This window comes from Lactuca virosa, chromosome 9 (genome assembly GCF_052849685.1).
Source record: "Lactuca virosa cultivar CGN04683 chromosome 9, Lactuca_virosa_CGN04683_v6, whole genome shotgun sequence".
In the NCBI taxonomy this organism is placed as follows: domain Eukaryota; kingdom Viridiplantae; phylum Streptophyta; class Magnoliopsida; order Asterales; family Asteraceae; genus Lactuca; species Lactuca virosa.
The window spans coordinates 95,959,055-95,976,095 of NC_136434.1; the positions used below are offsets into that span (position 1 = coordinate 95,959,055).

Here is a 17,041-nt window from a genome sequence, read left to right on the forward strand (position 1 = left end):
CTTACTGCATTAAGACATTGGGATGAAATGCAATTTAAAGAAGATTTGAAAAATGGCAGATTTGAGTTTGCCCAGTTCTCACGTCGTGAGGCTTTTATACTCACGTCGTGAGCTCGGTTACGAAGGGTTCCAGAATCCACGTTTTAGCGACCTCACGTTGTAATCCTTACCACCACGCCGTGAGTCGTATATTTTCACAAAAATGAAGCCTTTTCATTCATATTTATTGCATGATTCACCACCATTCTTTTTGGAGTTATCATGACAATACTTATGGCTCGTTTCCTCTACCATTAAATGTGGCGTATGCTTTCCCACATTGTTCTTCACACCTTGGAGATTTGCACCACATTTGTTGAAGATTGAAGTTTCGATTCCATGTTTTGTTAGCACATTACATATCTCGCGAGATCAAGATCCAAGTTCCTTATTCAAAGAAGAGGTCCATATTCAAGATGCACACTTCATCCCACGATTAGAGTTTGATCTTGCCACTTCTATCCCAGGGGAGTCTGTTCCTTTTTCTCCATTTTATTGCTTTTAATTTATGTCATGCATACAATGAGGGCATTGTATGTCATAAGTGTGGGGTAGGGGGTAGAAAAAGTAAATTGCTAGAAAATTTAGATAATTTAAAAATTTAGAAATAAATTTTTCATAGGTTTGAAATAATAATATAATAATTAATCTAGTAATAGTAATTGGAACTTAAGTTGCTAGTGTTGTATGAGATGATCCGACGAGAGCTCAAATGTTTAGTTGAGCTAATATACGTTATAGTGCATTTGTGGCCCCCTTTATTCTAGTGAAATCATGGAACAAAAACACAACCTCGCTTAGTTTGAGGATCACAATGTGTTTAGCGTCGTGTACCAGAAATGTATCCAGGAAGACTAATACTTTAACCAATAAGGGTTGAAGTTAAGCGCCCCTGCTTAAGCATGTAGGTTTTTGAGTGAAAAAAAGTGAATACATATAAAAAAAAGAGAGAAATTACTGAAAAGTTGAAGAATTTTTGGAGCAATAAAAGTATAAAGTTTGAAGATCAAAGATAAAAAATTATGAAGAAATTCAAAAGTTGAAGATACCAAAAATCACACAAAAAGGTGGTGAATTCAAAGAAATCAAAGATCAATTATCAAAGAAAGTGAAGAATTCAAGAACTCCATATTGTGGTATCTAAAAAATTGTAATTTCTAGATTATGTACGCTTGGGTAGCTTTACAAAAATACCTTGAGGTTAGAAAGTTTTCTGAGGATGGATTCGGAGGGATGCATAAAATGAGCGTTGTTCAAAAGAAGTGGGCGAATGTTTATGAGGATTGTGAGTATTTAGAATTAGGGGGGTCCTTAGGAAATTTTTAGACACAAATGCATGCGTTGCGGACTTGGCATAATGACTAAGCTTGAAATGGATTGTTCTATGTGATGTTAGTGATGAAGGTTTGAGTTTAAAAATAAGTAGATTTGCTTGAGGGCAAGCAAAGAATAAGTGTGGGGTATTTTGATATTGTCATATTTATACATGTTTTTAGGCAATATTTAAGTACATTTTTATTAATATTTTGGTTATTTGCATGGAATAATGATACTTATAAGGTTAAATTGTACTTTGCAGCCGAATAGAAGACATTTTGAAGAAAAGGGACTAAAAACGTCAAAGGATGGAACTTTGGAGGATGAAGACTCAAAAGAATAAAAATCCAGCAAAAACGCGTACTCACGACGTGAGTTGGAGTATTCGAGAAGATAGGCATCGGGAGGAAGAATCCTTATTAAACACGGATAATTACGTACTCACGACGTGAGAAATACTTGCTCACGTCGTGAGAATGGAAAAATCAGAAACTATATATTTACTTAATCATTACGACTTGAGGGACTTTTTGGCCAACTTGGAGGGTTCCTGGAGACGAAATTCAGAGGGAGAAGAAGTCTGGAATTAAGTTGCTTACCAAGGAAGAAATAAGAGTTCATATCAGCTTAATAATTTGGTACACTTTAATTATGTTTTTGAGTATGAGTTATTTGAGTTTGTTTGCTAGTATGTCCAGCTAAATCTAGCTGCTTCTGTTAGCTCGATGAAGCTGGAACTCATGGTTTCAATAACTTAGTTTTGATTTACTTGTTGGTTATGACTTGTGTTTGATTGATTGAACCTAGCATGTTTGATTTAATATTTGATTGCTTTAAATTCTTGTTCTGTGTAGTTAGTGAATATGAAGCTGCATGAATTTGAATACCTAATAATTCAGTGAACACTAGTTTATTAGAGCTAAGATTAAACCAATCTTAGATAAGTAATTGAACTATTGAATTAGGCTGTGCTAGAGAACTCATATTATGACCATAAGTGTGTTTTCCAAATCAATCTTACATGGCTCTAATTCCATTAAATAATTGATTCTGTGTTAACTATTGTGTGACCATACATAGATTTACATGAATTAATTAATGTTAGTAGATTTAGAACTAAATTGCTAATACTATCTTAATTGGTAACCAACAATAATTGTCATAGCTAATTTACAAACCATTGAAGGAAAGTGGATTCGAACTAACAGAAGTGTTTTGTTTACTGATTGAATTTGTGTTAAAGAATTAAGTTTATCTAAACTTGCAAAATTAGATAAATCCCCTTCCTTTGTTAGTAATTAGGTTAATTTAGTAGTAGATAGATTAATTAGACAAAACCATTCCCTGTGATCGACACCCGACTTACCCGACTATTCTATAATTTGATTAGGTACACTGCCTAGGTGCAATTTAGTTAGTTAAGTTAGTTAGGTTATAAATATAAAATTAAGTGTAGCTATTTGCACGCATCAGATAACAATCACAGAAAAGGTTATCTTATGTTTTTAAATATTTTGTTAACAATAAAACATTACCAAATACTTCCAAAATGATTTAAAGTCATGTAGACTATTTTTAAACACTGTTAAACTCTTCGAAAAATTGTTAAACTCTTTTAAAATGCTTTTAAATGTATTTTAAGTTTTTAAATTGTTATAATTATCATAAAAATTACATATTTATATATGTGTGAATTATATAATTTGGATTCAAAAGATTTCGAATATATAATTTGACCCCATTTCCTGTTCATTGTTTGGTTGTAGGCTTGGGGTAAAGTTACATAATTGAAGGTCTAATTAATCACAATTATATAAATATTACATTTATATAAATAAAAAAGGGTTTTCAAACTGTTTAGTACTTTTTGGTACAAACAGTGAACTTCATGTAATAGCAGATGGTAGATAGGAGATGATAGATAGGTGATGGTAAATAGGTAATGATAAATAGGAGCTGACTAGGAAATGCCCCGACCTTGACTTGCGATATTACGATGTAGTCATCTACCAGAGTATAGATGGCGACCATTGACTAATCTAAAAAGTCATGTGAAAACATCGACAAGATCATAACCTGTAGGTGATGAATTACGAGTTCAAGCAATGTAGTAACTACGTATTCATGCGATGATACTCTAACCCTTATTGGACACGTATTGGGGGAGTAATCCCCAAAACAATATTGTCTATGCGATGTAGACAATGATCCTTAGGAAAATTCCTTAGCAATAAACATATAAGGAAATGCGATGTAGGCGATGGTAGGTAAATGCGATGTAGATGATGATCCTTAGCATAATTCCTTAGGGAAAAATAAATAAAAAAACGGGGATAGGTAATTGGGTTAATTGTTTGACACAAAATGTGTGAATAAACAAATTAACTATAATATTATTGGTTGAAAATCCTATGTATCTCACAAGTTTTCTCAACCTGAGCCACTCAGTTTATTTGTATCACATGTATCTGTGAAAGGAACATTACATTGAGAGATTAAAGGAGATTTAGTTCGTTAGTATAAATTAAAGGTCTGTTTATGCTTATATATTATATTAGTTATGACATCCCAAACTTTTATAAATAAATGAAAAACATTTCTTCTGAAACGCCTTGATTTGATATTATATCATGCCAAGGAAATTTTTGGGACCAATTCCGCAATAAAATAAATACTCTGTTTTAAAATAAACATAAATAAAATTTTTAAAATGACCGTAAATTTGGGGATAATGTTTTGGACACTTTGGCTAACTAAAGACTTACTAGTTAGTTACCTTTATCGTTAAAGTAACTAGCCTAACTTTTTTTCTTCTTCTTTTTGTCCCCATAGTCGAGGATTTCAAGTGACATGGGATGTTGCTTGTAACCTCCCTTCACTTGTCCCCCATGCTCACTTTGCTTTATATTTATTTAGAACATAATAAAGGTTTGACCTTACTTGCATTGGATTATATAAGAGTGTCTTATGCATGAGAAAACTAGTTTTTTAGCCTTGTGAAATCTCTCATAATTGTGGCTTCTCTCTCTCTCTCTCTCTCTCTCTCTCACAGTTAGTTGCTAGTGATTTGGTGCTACTTTTTGTTTCTCCTTTAGTGCTTATTTTCGTTAAGCATATAAAGGCTTAAGAAACTCAAGATACAACAAGTAACTAGCATTCGAAAATGTCTTACTCTTGGTGGTGTATACTTATAGAGAATATCAAGCTTCTTGTCTTTTGCCATCTACTTCAATACCCAATAACAAGTGGGTTCAAAGGCTCCAAATGTTGTCATTCTAAAACAATATGGTTGGTTTTATATCATTATAACCTATGTAAAAGGATCATTGATTGTTTTGTTTTAAAATGGTCTAAAATAAATTAGTTATTTTTAAATGCTTTTGTTGCCGGTCATAATGAAAAACACTTTATTTTATGTATAAAAATCCATCAAATATGTTTCCTACCAAATAGGATATTAGGTTGGAGATTCCTTAATGTAAATTAAAGACAAAATTGTAAAAATGATCCATATGATTGTTAAAAATATTTGGTTTTTATCCAAAAAAAAATTGGTGGTACATCAATGGTCCAATTTTGGATTTTTTTTAGTGATTTTGGTCCTTATACACTTAAATTACTTTTATGCCTTTATAATTTATTTATTTTCCTTTTTTTTGTTAAGAGGTGATGGTAGATGATCGACCATAGTCCGGAGTGTAAGAGGCGGGTGTCATGGTGGTCTAGATTTAGGATTCTTTGAGAGAGAGAGAGAGAGAGAGAGAGAGAGAGAGAGAGAGAGAGAGAGAGAGAGAGAGAGAGAGAGAGAGAGAGAGAGAGAGAGAGAGAAGGTGGTCGGATTTTGGTTTTTTGTTTTATTTTTTATTAAACTAACTATTTAAGGGCATATTCTTCATTTCTTAGGGACTAAAATAATAAAAAAAATATCCTGTATATATATTAGAGACCAAAACTACATAATGTATTTAAAATTGAAACATTAACGTGACTATCAAACATTTTTTACTAACACCACATATTTTTAGCTACCATGCACACCATTTTTTGCAACTTTGTCTACAGTTAAAAGAAAACAAAGGGCTTGAGCCGTCATGTGTAATATTGTCTATTGAAGATGATAAAACAAACAAAGCGTACATCCAATTAACCAATATAACTAATTATAGTGTTGTGAAATACGAAGGATCCGAATAGACTTAAATAATATTAGCTCAATGCGGAATGAGATCAAAAATTATCAAAGCGTAATAATCACAACGAAATACGAATAAAATAAATAGAATAGAGACACAGGAATTTACATGGAAACCCAAATCGGAAAAAAAAACCACGGGCGGAGGAAGCCGATAAACAATTCACTATAATTTGCAGTGTTTACAGGGATTATGAAAGAGATTACAAATAGAGTGAGAGGGCTAAAATATATGGTGGTGTATCAGTATATATATATATATATATATATATATATATATATATGTAATGTTTTACTATATATATATATATTTTGATTGTTGGGTTATTCGTGAGTTAAATCTCTCTGGCTATTATAGCCAAAGAGGAGAATACAAATGAAAGAAGAAAACAAAAATGCCGTCCAAGACAAAATTGCTGCGCCTACAATCTTCAAATTCATATTGCATATTACTATACACATATAATAATGTCTACGCCTCCATTCCGTCCAATTTCATTTTCAATTTCATATTAGATTACTATTCATAGTCAAACTATGAATAGTAAATGATAAGTTATGGAAATAACCCCTGAACTATTTGCCACTTGCTAATTTTGGAGGCAACTTTTCCACAATCTCCACCTTGACATCAAAATTAAGCAAATCATGCTTTACGATTAGTCAAAACCTTTAGCTCATCAAACTCTAAAACTTCCATAAAAAACTGCAATTTTGTATAGAGAAAAATTGTTTCCGAAAAAATAAATAATACTTCCTCCACCACGAGCCTTCAGGCTCAACTGCGATCAGAAACACCCACCATGTCCAAACATAATTTGAACTTGGCTATAGGAAGACTTTTAGTGAACATATCAGCGGGATTATAATCTGTATGAATCTTGTCCACAACACAATCACCTTTTTCAATGATATCCCGCACAAAATGATAATGAATATCAATATGCTTTGTTCGGTCATGAAACATTTGATCTTTACTCAAGAAGATAGCACTCTGGTTGTCACAGAAAACTATGGTCACCTTTATTCTATCATCGAGTTCTCCGAATAACCCCTTCAACCAGATATCTTCCTTAACTGCTTCTGTAATCGCCATGTACTCTGCCTCGGTAGAAGACAGGGCAACTGTAGACTGCAACTGGGCTTTCCAACAACAGCACAACCATTTAGTGTAAACACATACCCTGTAATTGATCTTCGTTTATCCAAATCTTTTCCATAATCTGAATCAACATATCCGAACACCCCAGTGTTAGATTTTCCAAAACGTAAACACATGGAAGACGTACCTCGTAAATAACGAAAAATCCACTGTACTGCTTTCCAGTGTTCTTTCCCCGGGTTCGCCATGTATCTACTAACCATGCTAACAGCATAAGCCAAATCAGGGCGTGTGCAGATCATAGCATACATTAAAGATCCAACAACACTAGAGTATGGAACACGTGCCATGTAAGCCATATCAGTCTCATTAGTAGGACTCAAAGCGGATGATAGCTTGAAATGAGCTGCAAAAGGTGTGTTGACAGACTTTGCTTCGTGCATATTGAAGCGTCTTAGGACTTTCTCAATATAACTTTTCTGAGAAAGATGCAAGATCCTAGACTTCCTGTCACGAATAATTTCCATACCTAAAATCTTTTTGGCAGCTCCTAAGTCCTTCATTTCAAATTCAGCTTTCAACTGGTCTTTTAACTTCTGAATCTCCTTCATATCTTTTGCTGCAATCAACATGTCATCCACGTACAAGAGTAAGTAGATCTTTGAACCATTGTCACCTTTCTTGAAATAAACGCAGCTATCATAGGTGCACCTGTTGAATTTGTGACTGGTCATGAAAGAATCGAACCTCTTGTACCATTGTCTAGGAGACTGCTTGAGGCCATAAAGAGATTTGTTCAACTTGCATACGTAGTTCTCCTTTCCAGGAACTACAAAACCTTCAGGTTGTTGCATAAAAATCTCTTCCTCAAGCTCACCATTTAGGAAAGCTGTAGTGACATCAAGTTGTTCTAACTCAAAATCGTTAGAAGCAACCAACCCCAACAATACACGAATGGAAGTATGTTTGACAACTGGGGAATAAATGTCAGTGTAATCAATACCAGGAATCTGACTGTAGCCTTTAGCTACTAACCGAGCTTTGTATCTTGGTTTATCATTTGGGTTGACAGGTTCCTTGAGCTTATAGACCCACTTGCATTTAACTGGTCTCTTCCTTTTCGGAATAGGAACTAAATTCCAAGTACTGTTTCGCTGCAAGGATTCCATCTCATTTTGCATAGCGAGCATCCAATCATTTGAGTCTTCAGATTTGATAGCCTCGTCATAATTCGCAGGCTCCGTTGCGTACTCAATATTATCAGCAACAATAAAAGCATAGGCAACCAAATCAGATTCAGCATACCTCTTCGGAGGAATAATCTGTCTTCTCGGTCTATCTCTTGCAATGCTTGGAGTAGTAGCTTGTGGTTGTGAAGGTGTTGAATCTTCACCAACAACATGCTCATCCGACGAAGAAGAATCTTGATGCTGATTTGTACTCTGATTAGTGGTAGGTGAAGTAGGAAGCTCCACCTCCATTTGAGCATACTCTTTATTTGCTTCGGATGATACATCTGATGCATCTGTTCTTTTAGAAGAGTCAGCAACTGGTTGAATCATAGCAGACTCATCAAAAGTAACATCTCTTGAGATGATAATTTTCTTCAAATCAAAGCTCCATAACTTGTAACCCTTTACACCTTGATTGTACCCAAGAAAAACGCATTTGATTGCTCTTGGTTCTAGCTTCCCATTGTCAACTCGTGCATACGTTGGACATCCGAATGGTTTTAAATCTGAATAATTGGCAGGTTTACCGGACCATAACTCAAACAGAGTTTTCTTCTCGATTGCTCGTGACGGTGATCGGTTGATAACATAGCAAGCAGTCGAAGCAGCCTCCGCCCAAAAAGACTTTGGCAATTTGGAATTAGAAAGCATACACCGGACCTTCTCCATAATGGTGCGATTCATCCTTTCAGCTACACCATTTTGTTGAGGTGAATGGACTACTGTGCGATGTCGAGTAATGCCTTGAAAACTCATATGGCCGAGTCGAAGGTGCCAAAGACGGGATTGATCTGGATCAGAAAGAGACTTTGAAACAACAGCAGCATCACTCGAAATTGTTTGCCCGTCAAGAAAGTAAAGATCTGAGGTTTTTCGTTTGGCTCTCAGTTTGTCGGAGCCGTCTTTGAATACCCTGAGAACTCCACCTTTACCAGCAAACTCGTATCCCCTTTTGTCAAAGGAAATGAGAGATAACAAGTTTCTTCTGAGGTCAGGAACATATCTAACATCCCCCATGGTTCGAATAACTCCGTCAAACATACGGATCCTGACTGAACCATGTCCAAGAACTGGACATGTAGTATTGTTACCCATCAACACATAGCCCTGGTTAACCTTTTCAAATGTGTAAAACCAACTTTTGTTGTGACACATATGAAAAGTACAACCAGAGTCGAGTATCCAATCACCAGTGGAATCCAGTTTATCTGAATAAACTGTCAAAAGTTCTCCAATACCTTCCACCTCAGCTACATCGGCTTCACCCGAAGTGCTAGCTTGTTTACCATTTGCTGCCGTCTTCTCTTTTTCTTTATTCTTCAACTTGAAGCATTCTTCAAGCACATGTCCCTTCTTGTGACAATAGTTGCAAAACTTTCGTTTGCCTTTTGATTTGGATCTGGTTCTGTTGGAAGATTGAGAAGTTCTACTTCTCTCTGTTGTTCTTCCTCTGGCATTCAAACCTTCGGCTTTAGCATCACTTGAACCACCACCAGTAATATGCTTCATCTTCTCTTTGGAATCCAAAGCTGTATAGACTTCATCTAAAACTAAAGTGTCACGGCTATAGATAATAGTATCACGAAAATGGCTATAGGATTCTGGCAACGACGACGGTAAGAATAAAGCCAAGTCTTCATCTTCATACTGAACATCCATATTCTCTAAGTTATTTACTAACTCTTTAAATGTGGATATATGTTCAGTTAAAGAGCCTTCTTCAATCATCTTGAGATTGAACAACTGTTACTTCAAATGCAACTTGTTTGGTAAGCTCTTGGTCATCAACAGTTGCTCCAACTTTAGCCATAAAGAAGCCGCTGACGTTTCTTTTAGAACATTTTGCAAAACATCGTTTGACAAGTGCAAACGAATCTGGGATAAAGCCTTCAGATCTTTCATCTCCTTTTCTTCTTCGGTCCATGTATCGGGCATCTTATTGAAACCCAAAAGCGCCTTGTGTAAATCCATCTGAATGAGAATGTCTCTTATCTTTACTTGCCACAACGAAAATCGTGTGTTACGATCCAGTAGTGGAATATCGTATTTTACCGAAGACATGATTAATTACTTGATAAAATGATCCCAATGAGCTAATATTACAACCCGGATGCTCTGATACCAATTGTTGTGAAATACGAAGGATCCGAATAGACTTAAATAATATTAGCTCAATGCGGAATGAGATCAAAAATTATCAAAGCGTAATAATCACAACGAAATACGAATAAAATAAATAGAATAGAGACACAGGAATTTACGTGGAAACCCAAATCGGAAAAAAAAACCACGCACGGAGGAAGCCGAGAAACAATTCACTATAATTTGCAGTGTTTACAGGGATTATGAAAGAGATTATAAATAGAGTGAGAGGGCTAAAATATATAGTGGTGTATCAGTATATATATATATATATATATATATATATATATATATATATAATGTTTTACTATATATATATATATATATATATATATATATATATATTTTGATTGTTGGGTTATTCGTGGGTTTAATCTCTCTGGCTATTTATAGCCAAAGAGGAGAATACAAATGAAAGAAGAAAACAAAAATGCCGTCCAAGACAAAATTGCTGCGCCTACAATCTTCAAATTCATATTGCATATTACTATACACATATAATAATGATAAGTTACGGAAATAACCCCTAAACTATTTGCCAATTGCTAATTTTGGAGGCAACTTTTCACCGGAATACCAAACAAACAGTAGCATGTCTACTCCGACAAACAAACAGTAGCATGTCTACTCCGACTCGCAATCGATTAGATCGTGGACAACTGAATCCATAGTAGGCCTTTTATTTCGGTCTTCCTCCACACAACTTACACCAATCTCAACAAGTTTTGCAGCTTGCTTCATACTGAACAATCCTCCCAACCTCGAATCAATTATCTCTTCAATCCATGACTCCATTTCTTCTCCTTGAAGCTTCGTTTTCATTACCCTTACAAACCTCATAAGCTCCGTTTCTTCCTCTTCCTCTTCCCCTTCCTGCACAGCAATATTAGAAAGTCGAATTCCCCTTGCCATTTCTAAAACCACAACCCCATAGCTACAGACATCAACTTTTGATGTAATAGGAAGGTTGCTAGCCCATTCTGGAGCCATATATCCTTTTGTTCCTCTAATCCTAGTAAACTCCGAGTTTTGACCACCTCTTTGAGTCAACTTCGCCAGACCAAAATCTGCAATCTTTGCTTCGAACGACTCATCTAAAAGAATGTTTTCTGGCTTAACATCACAATGAATCACCCATTCTAGGCACTCATGGTGTAAATAAGCTAAACCTTTTGCTACTCCTATGGCAACTTTGAACCTTTCATTCCATTGAAGAAAACTCGAGGAGAACAATCTCTGGTCAAGAGAAAGATTTTCCACGTACTCATAAACTATAAGTCTGTGTTGTTTCTGTGAACATAAACCCCACATTCGCACCAAGTTCATGTGGTTGATTTTACTGATTGTGCTCACTTCTGCCCAAAACTCTCCACCTTCGCTCACATCTCTTAACCTTTTCACAGCCACCACCCTTTCATCTTCCAAAATCCCTTTATACACAGTCCCTGAGCCTCCTCTCCCTATCTCCACCTTAAAGTTTTGTGTCGCCTTCACCAATTCTTGATAAGTAAACCCCCTAAACTGACCTGATACCATACGATACCCCTCTTCTAGGTTAGTTAGGAGGGCATTCTTTCTATAAAAAAGCCACCACCCTAACAAGATAACAAAAGCTTCAGCCACACCAATAGCTATAGCGAAGGAGTAAAGATAAACCCATTTCACCTTTGTTTCAGATGTCTCATACATAGATGGAGAAACACATGTGGCGTTAGAACTAGTAAGAACTGAGACAGATTCTCTTGTTTCCATGCCAATCGGTACTTTCAAGTAGATGCTTCCTGGGAAATTAGGAGACCGAAAGCCGTTGAAAAGAGCATTTTTAATAAAGCAAAATCCTTCACCAGTTAACCTGTAATTAAATGCTATACATCTACAATTTCGTAAACACATATCCTTACAAGCATCGAACGAAGTTGGTGAGAATGCATCTATTAAATTTAAATCAAAGCCATAATAATCTGTATTCGGCATTTCCAAAAATCCAAACTTTGTTGAGTTTGAACATGTTGTATTGAAAGTAGGCTTACAACCCTGACTTACATCAGTAGGGTTAGTCTGCTGGTGGTTGGGTGGACATGAACATTCCGATTGTAGTACTCCATTATCACAGATCCCGTTTCTCCCACAGATTCCGAGAACATTGCATGGTTGTGCAATAGCTTGCCATGAAATCGACCATAATCCAGTTGAATCGTTCAAGCTATAAATCCTGAGATTACCATCATAGTCCATGGTTAACCTTCTTCTGATCCCAAAACCCATATCTGAAGCATTAAACTGCCACCGATCGCTTGATCTAAATACACCAAAATCATCAAATGCTGCGATTCTGCTGCTGTTATATAAAGTTCTTCCGTAAGACCAGACATTAAATCCAGGATCAGGACTAGGCCAGTAGACACTTGATATTTCTGGGCTGTCGTAGGTCAGTATTAACACGTTAATACTGTTATAGCTCAAAACAAAATACCCAGGTTCAAAACTTCCTTTTCTTAAAGCAGATATCAAGCTTTTTCTCTTTGTTAGTGTTTGAGAAGGCAATAGAGTATCAGTTGGATAATCAAAACTTTGCCAAAGAATCTGACCTTTTTGGTTCTTCAATACCAGATTACCTGTATTCAGCAGCACTGCTCTGTTTACATCTGTGGAGGTTGTGTTTGTTTCCCACACGACCATGCCATCCACATCTGTCAAAACCATGGCTCCGTTTCTCCTAAATGTCAGCTTTGATCCACGGCCATTCACAGGTGTGTTGCGGTTGGCTGTCCAGACCACTGTGCGCTCTTTAGAGTTTGTGAACCAAATTGCGAACCAATAAGCATTGCTTTGGAAGCCATAGATGCCACAGGTGTAAGTGTTGTCTGGGGACCTTATGACGTCTGAACTATCATCAACAGATAGAGAGGAACCCCTCTGAAGATGGTCTTTAATGGTGTTCTTTGAAGCTGAAGATTCGATCAAGGAATAGAAGAGGAGGAATAGAAGGAAAATTTCTCTCATCATTTGCTGTTTACGATTTCTGAAACCAGGATGTAAGCATTTTATTGGGTTTATCAAGCTGTAGAAGATTTCAGTTTTGAGATTCTATATTCCACAAGTTGACCATGCGTGGACTACCTCAGTCGTTTTAAATTGCATAATTTAGTAATGGTTGGAATTTTTTTTTGTACGTATTGTAATCAATGTTTTAAAAACAGGTTTTTTAATTGAACTGGTCGGGTGACGTTTTCCGGTTCAACCGGATGATCAAACCGGTTCTATATTTTTATATGTTTTTAATTATCCTACATACATTGATTACAAAACTTGTCATATTTTTTGTATTACAGACTTAAATAGAATGCATCATCTAAAAACTATCATTATAGAAGCCAAAATCAAACAAAGAAGCCCAAAACAAACACAAAAATCCAAGACTGTCCGGTTCAATCCGGTCCATTCCGGTTCAATTCAGCCGGTTAAACCGGTTTTTTACCAAAACCGGCCGGTTCAATCCGGTAAGGAAATCGTTATAAAACCGGTCCAAATCGAACCGTCCTCACCTCTGGTTCCCGGTTCGACTGGTTCGACCGGCCGGTTCGAACCGGTTTTTAAAACACTGATTGTAATTTAGTTGGCTGTTTTCTTGAAACAACTAGTGGATTAAAAGCAGCCCTCTAGTGCAGGGAAAGCAGTGGGTCACCCATGGTTGTTACTTGTTAGCTTCCTTACTCTATTAGTCATCAATAATTTATTATTTTAATATATGGTTGGATTTATATTCCAAGTTGGACAAAAACTTTTTACACATTTTCTACAAGTTGACAGACTTGGAGCAAAATGGTTTTTTCAATCCCCTAAGTTCTAATATATGAAACAGGAAAGCCAAGATTAGCTCACGGAATTACTAATAATTAATAAACCTTGATTATTTATCTTTAAACGTTAAGTATATTGGTTAATATCATTGTAACTCAATAAACTTTTGCTTTTGGTTTTAAATGGTCTCTTATGTTTTTTTTTCCTGTGTTATAGCTCCTTAAACTTGTATTTGACCGGTTAAATGAGGGTCTGAAGAGATTTTCTCCAGGTTTGCGGGTTAAAAAACTTTCTAGTTAGTATATGACATGGACTATTCTTGAGTTCTTGTCCACCTAAATTCCACATGTATATATATTTAATATTAATATATCCATTTTATTTAATAAATTATTATTTTTCCTTTTTTGTTATTATTCAAAATTATTTTCAGTGATGACCATTAAATCTAAGAACAAAAAACAATACGTATCAAAATCCAATCAAAAAAATACCTTCCACAATCAAAAATAAGTCTTCAATATATATATATATATATATATATATATATATATATATATATATATATATATATATATATATATATATATATATATATACACTAGAAAAGTTGGTGGCCCGTGCTAAGCACGGTCCTTGGAGGGTGATTTGTGAATTTTTCAATTGTCATCAATGTATATTTTGCTAATATCAAAAAAGTGAAAGTACATTGTATTTTAGTAATACACTGGCATATGCTATTTGGAATTGAGTTGCTTGAACAGAGGTACATCTTTTTTTGGTGTTGCTAACATAATGGTCCTTTTTCAAGCTTCTAATTAGTCACCAAGTTGGTGGAAAGGTAAAGGCCATGAGTCTTCTGGTTCTCGATAGTCGATAGTATTTCTCCATCACTCACCTTGCAGCCTCGATCTACAAAGGAGAATTCAGAACTGATTATGAATATAAATGCAGAAACTCTTCAATAGAGTTTATATTTTATAATTAATAAACAAGTATAAGTTGAAGCAAATTTTGACTTTGGGGATCAAATGGAGCAATTTGTATTTTAATTAAAAAAAATTATGTGACATCAAAAGCTATTTACTGTTCTAGTAAAAACACAAACTAAATTAAGAACCAACTAAGATATCGTAGAAGCCAGATCTTGAGTAAATGGGCTTGAATTAATAACTCATCATAAATTCTCACCGGATCAAACACAACTAAAATAGGAGTATAGGGCCACATTGCATCAAACCCCATATAGAATGTTACATATTTGATAAAGGAAAGATTTAAGTTTAAATATTTGCCTAACGGGAACTGCAAGGAGACTCTTGACACCTTTTTTTCCAAGCTCAACATGTACTTCATTAGTGAAAGGCTTCAACCATGCCCCCATGCAGAAAAAAGAAATAAAAAATAAATAAGGGCATATTTGGATATATTATTGAAGTGACTAATAACAAACAACCAACAAACAATATATGTATGTTATGTGTATGTACGCATACATGTAATGTTCATGTGGAGTACTCACGATGACACGATCAATTGATGGGTGTTGGAAATAAACTTAATTATGTTTTGATTCAATTCATACAGGTGACGGTTTTGCAAACAGAACCATTAATCTTGGAGGACTTCAAGTTCGTCAAAAAACATCTTTTAATAGAATCTGGTCCACCTTCGAAGGGGGACCACATGATACTGGTGTTATCTTTTTTGAGCCATTTCTAATACCAGATGGGTTTTACATGCTTGGTTTCTATTGTCAATCTAATGACACCCAACTCTTATGTTGGGTATACATACATATAACGTACGTGTATATATAGTCCACTGGAGTCGCTTCATAAACCTTTATATCTTCAAACCACATATTTTCAGCAGATTGAAGTACACTGATATTATGCGCAAGGAAAGTAGATTACATTGCTATTAGGGATAAGGAAATGAAATTACAATGGTATTACAAATAAATTATCTATTATCAGCCATGTGTATCCAACTATAACTTCCTCCTTGTCATCCCTTATTGCAGCTAAGATATGCACCTCCGATACATTCTGTAAAGGAAGTATCTACTTGGTTATGCTACTTTATTTTTCCTATAGCATTATATATTCAGCTGAATGATGATATGTGACAAAAATCACAACAGATAAAATATTTGGAGCAACTAACACACTCTCAACACAAATTTTATGCAGCAATGCATGACTTATGACTGGTTGTTCTCTAAAATGTAGAATACATGAAAAATAAATTGGAAATGAAGACCCAGTACGAAATATACAAATAAGAAAGACATCACCATGATAAGCAAATAAATGGCTAACTTTGCTTCCTTTAATGGTGAAAATTTAAAAAAGGGTATTTTGTGGCTAGAAGCATTGCGAGTTTGTAAGCATTGTACTTTATTAACTCAAATTTTAGCAACATGCTTTATTCAATTATGAGCATTCTTTTGCATCCAGCTATTGTACTTTGAAAATATATCTAATTTAAGCGGTGAAAATTGCTTTGTATTTAAATGATTTGCTACAAATAAATAGAAACCTACCTTCATTCTTTCTTCGGGGATTTTACTTTGGGTTGTAATGTATTGTCATTTAAATAAAGCTTGATAAGGTTTATGTGCAATTTAAGAGGTAAGTTGCTTTGAAAATTACTAATAGTAACAATGGTTTTAAAAACTGCCATAAAGTCGCAATTTTATTAAAGAAATATTTTTTCAATAAACAAAAATTATTAAATAAAAAACCACCTTATGATGTTTGAATAAATCAGGTTTGCTATTTCCATGTTTTTAGAAGGTGTTACACTAATTTTACACTCATTAGCCACATAATCTTACCATAGAAGCAAAAACAAGGAAAAATTGGAATAAAATTGGGAGCTTTCAAGGGAAAATGATGCTTACTGGATTGTATAAACTCCCATATGATAATTTCAGATTGAACGTCACCCTTCCTGCTTGCATTTATTTCTTAGTTAAGTAACTCATATATATAAATGCAGGGAACTCGACGTAAAGGTGAACCCAAAGTACACATGAAAGAAAATGTCAATATGATATAGGCTCCTTAACAAACGTCAAATGTGCTGTAAATTTGTATTATTTTTCTTCTTTTGTTAGTTGAGGGCGTTTATTTCTTTTGCACTCTTTTCCCCCAAATGATTATTTAGTTTTCACACTTTTCAATAACAATATAACGACATTATTATATG

General features: G+C 34.9%; 1 protein-coding gene across 1 annotated transcript; it reads right to left on the reverse strand.

Moving 5' to 3' along the window:
* Positions 1-10,482: 10,482 nt before the first annotated feature.
* LOC145141348 (putative receptor protein kinase ZmPK1) lies at positions 10,483-13,110 on the reverse strand. The gene has a single exon (XM_079074633.1). It carries the CDS (start codon positions 13,028-13,030, stop codon positions 10,649-10,651), a length of 2,382 nt encoding a protein of 793 aa, XP_078930759.1. The 5' UTR covers positions 13,031-13,110; the 3' UTR covers positions 10,483-10,648.
* Positions 13,111-17,041: the final 3,931 nt, after the last annotated feature.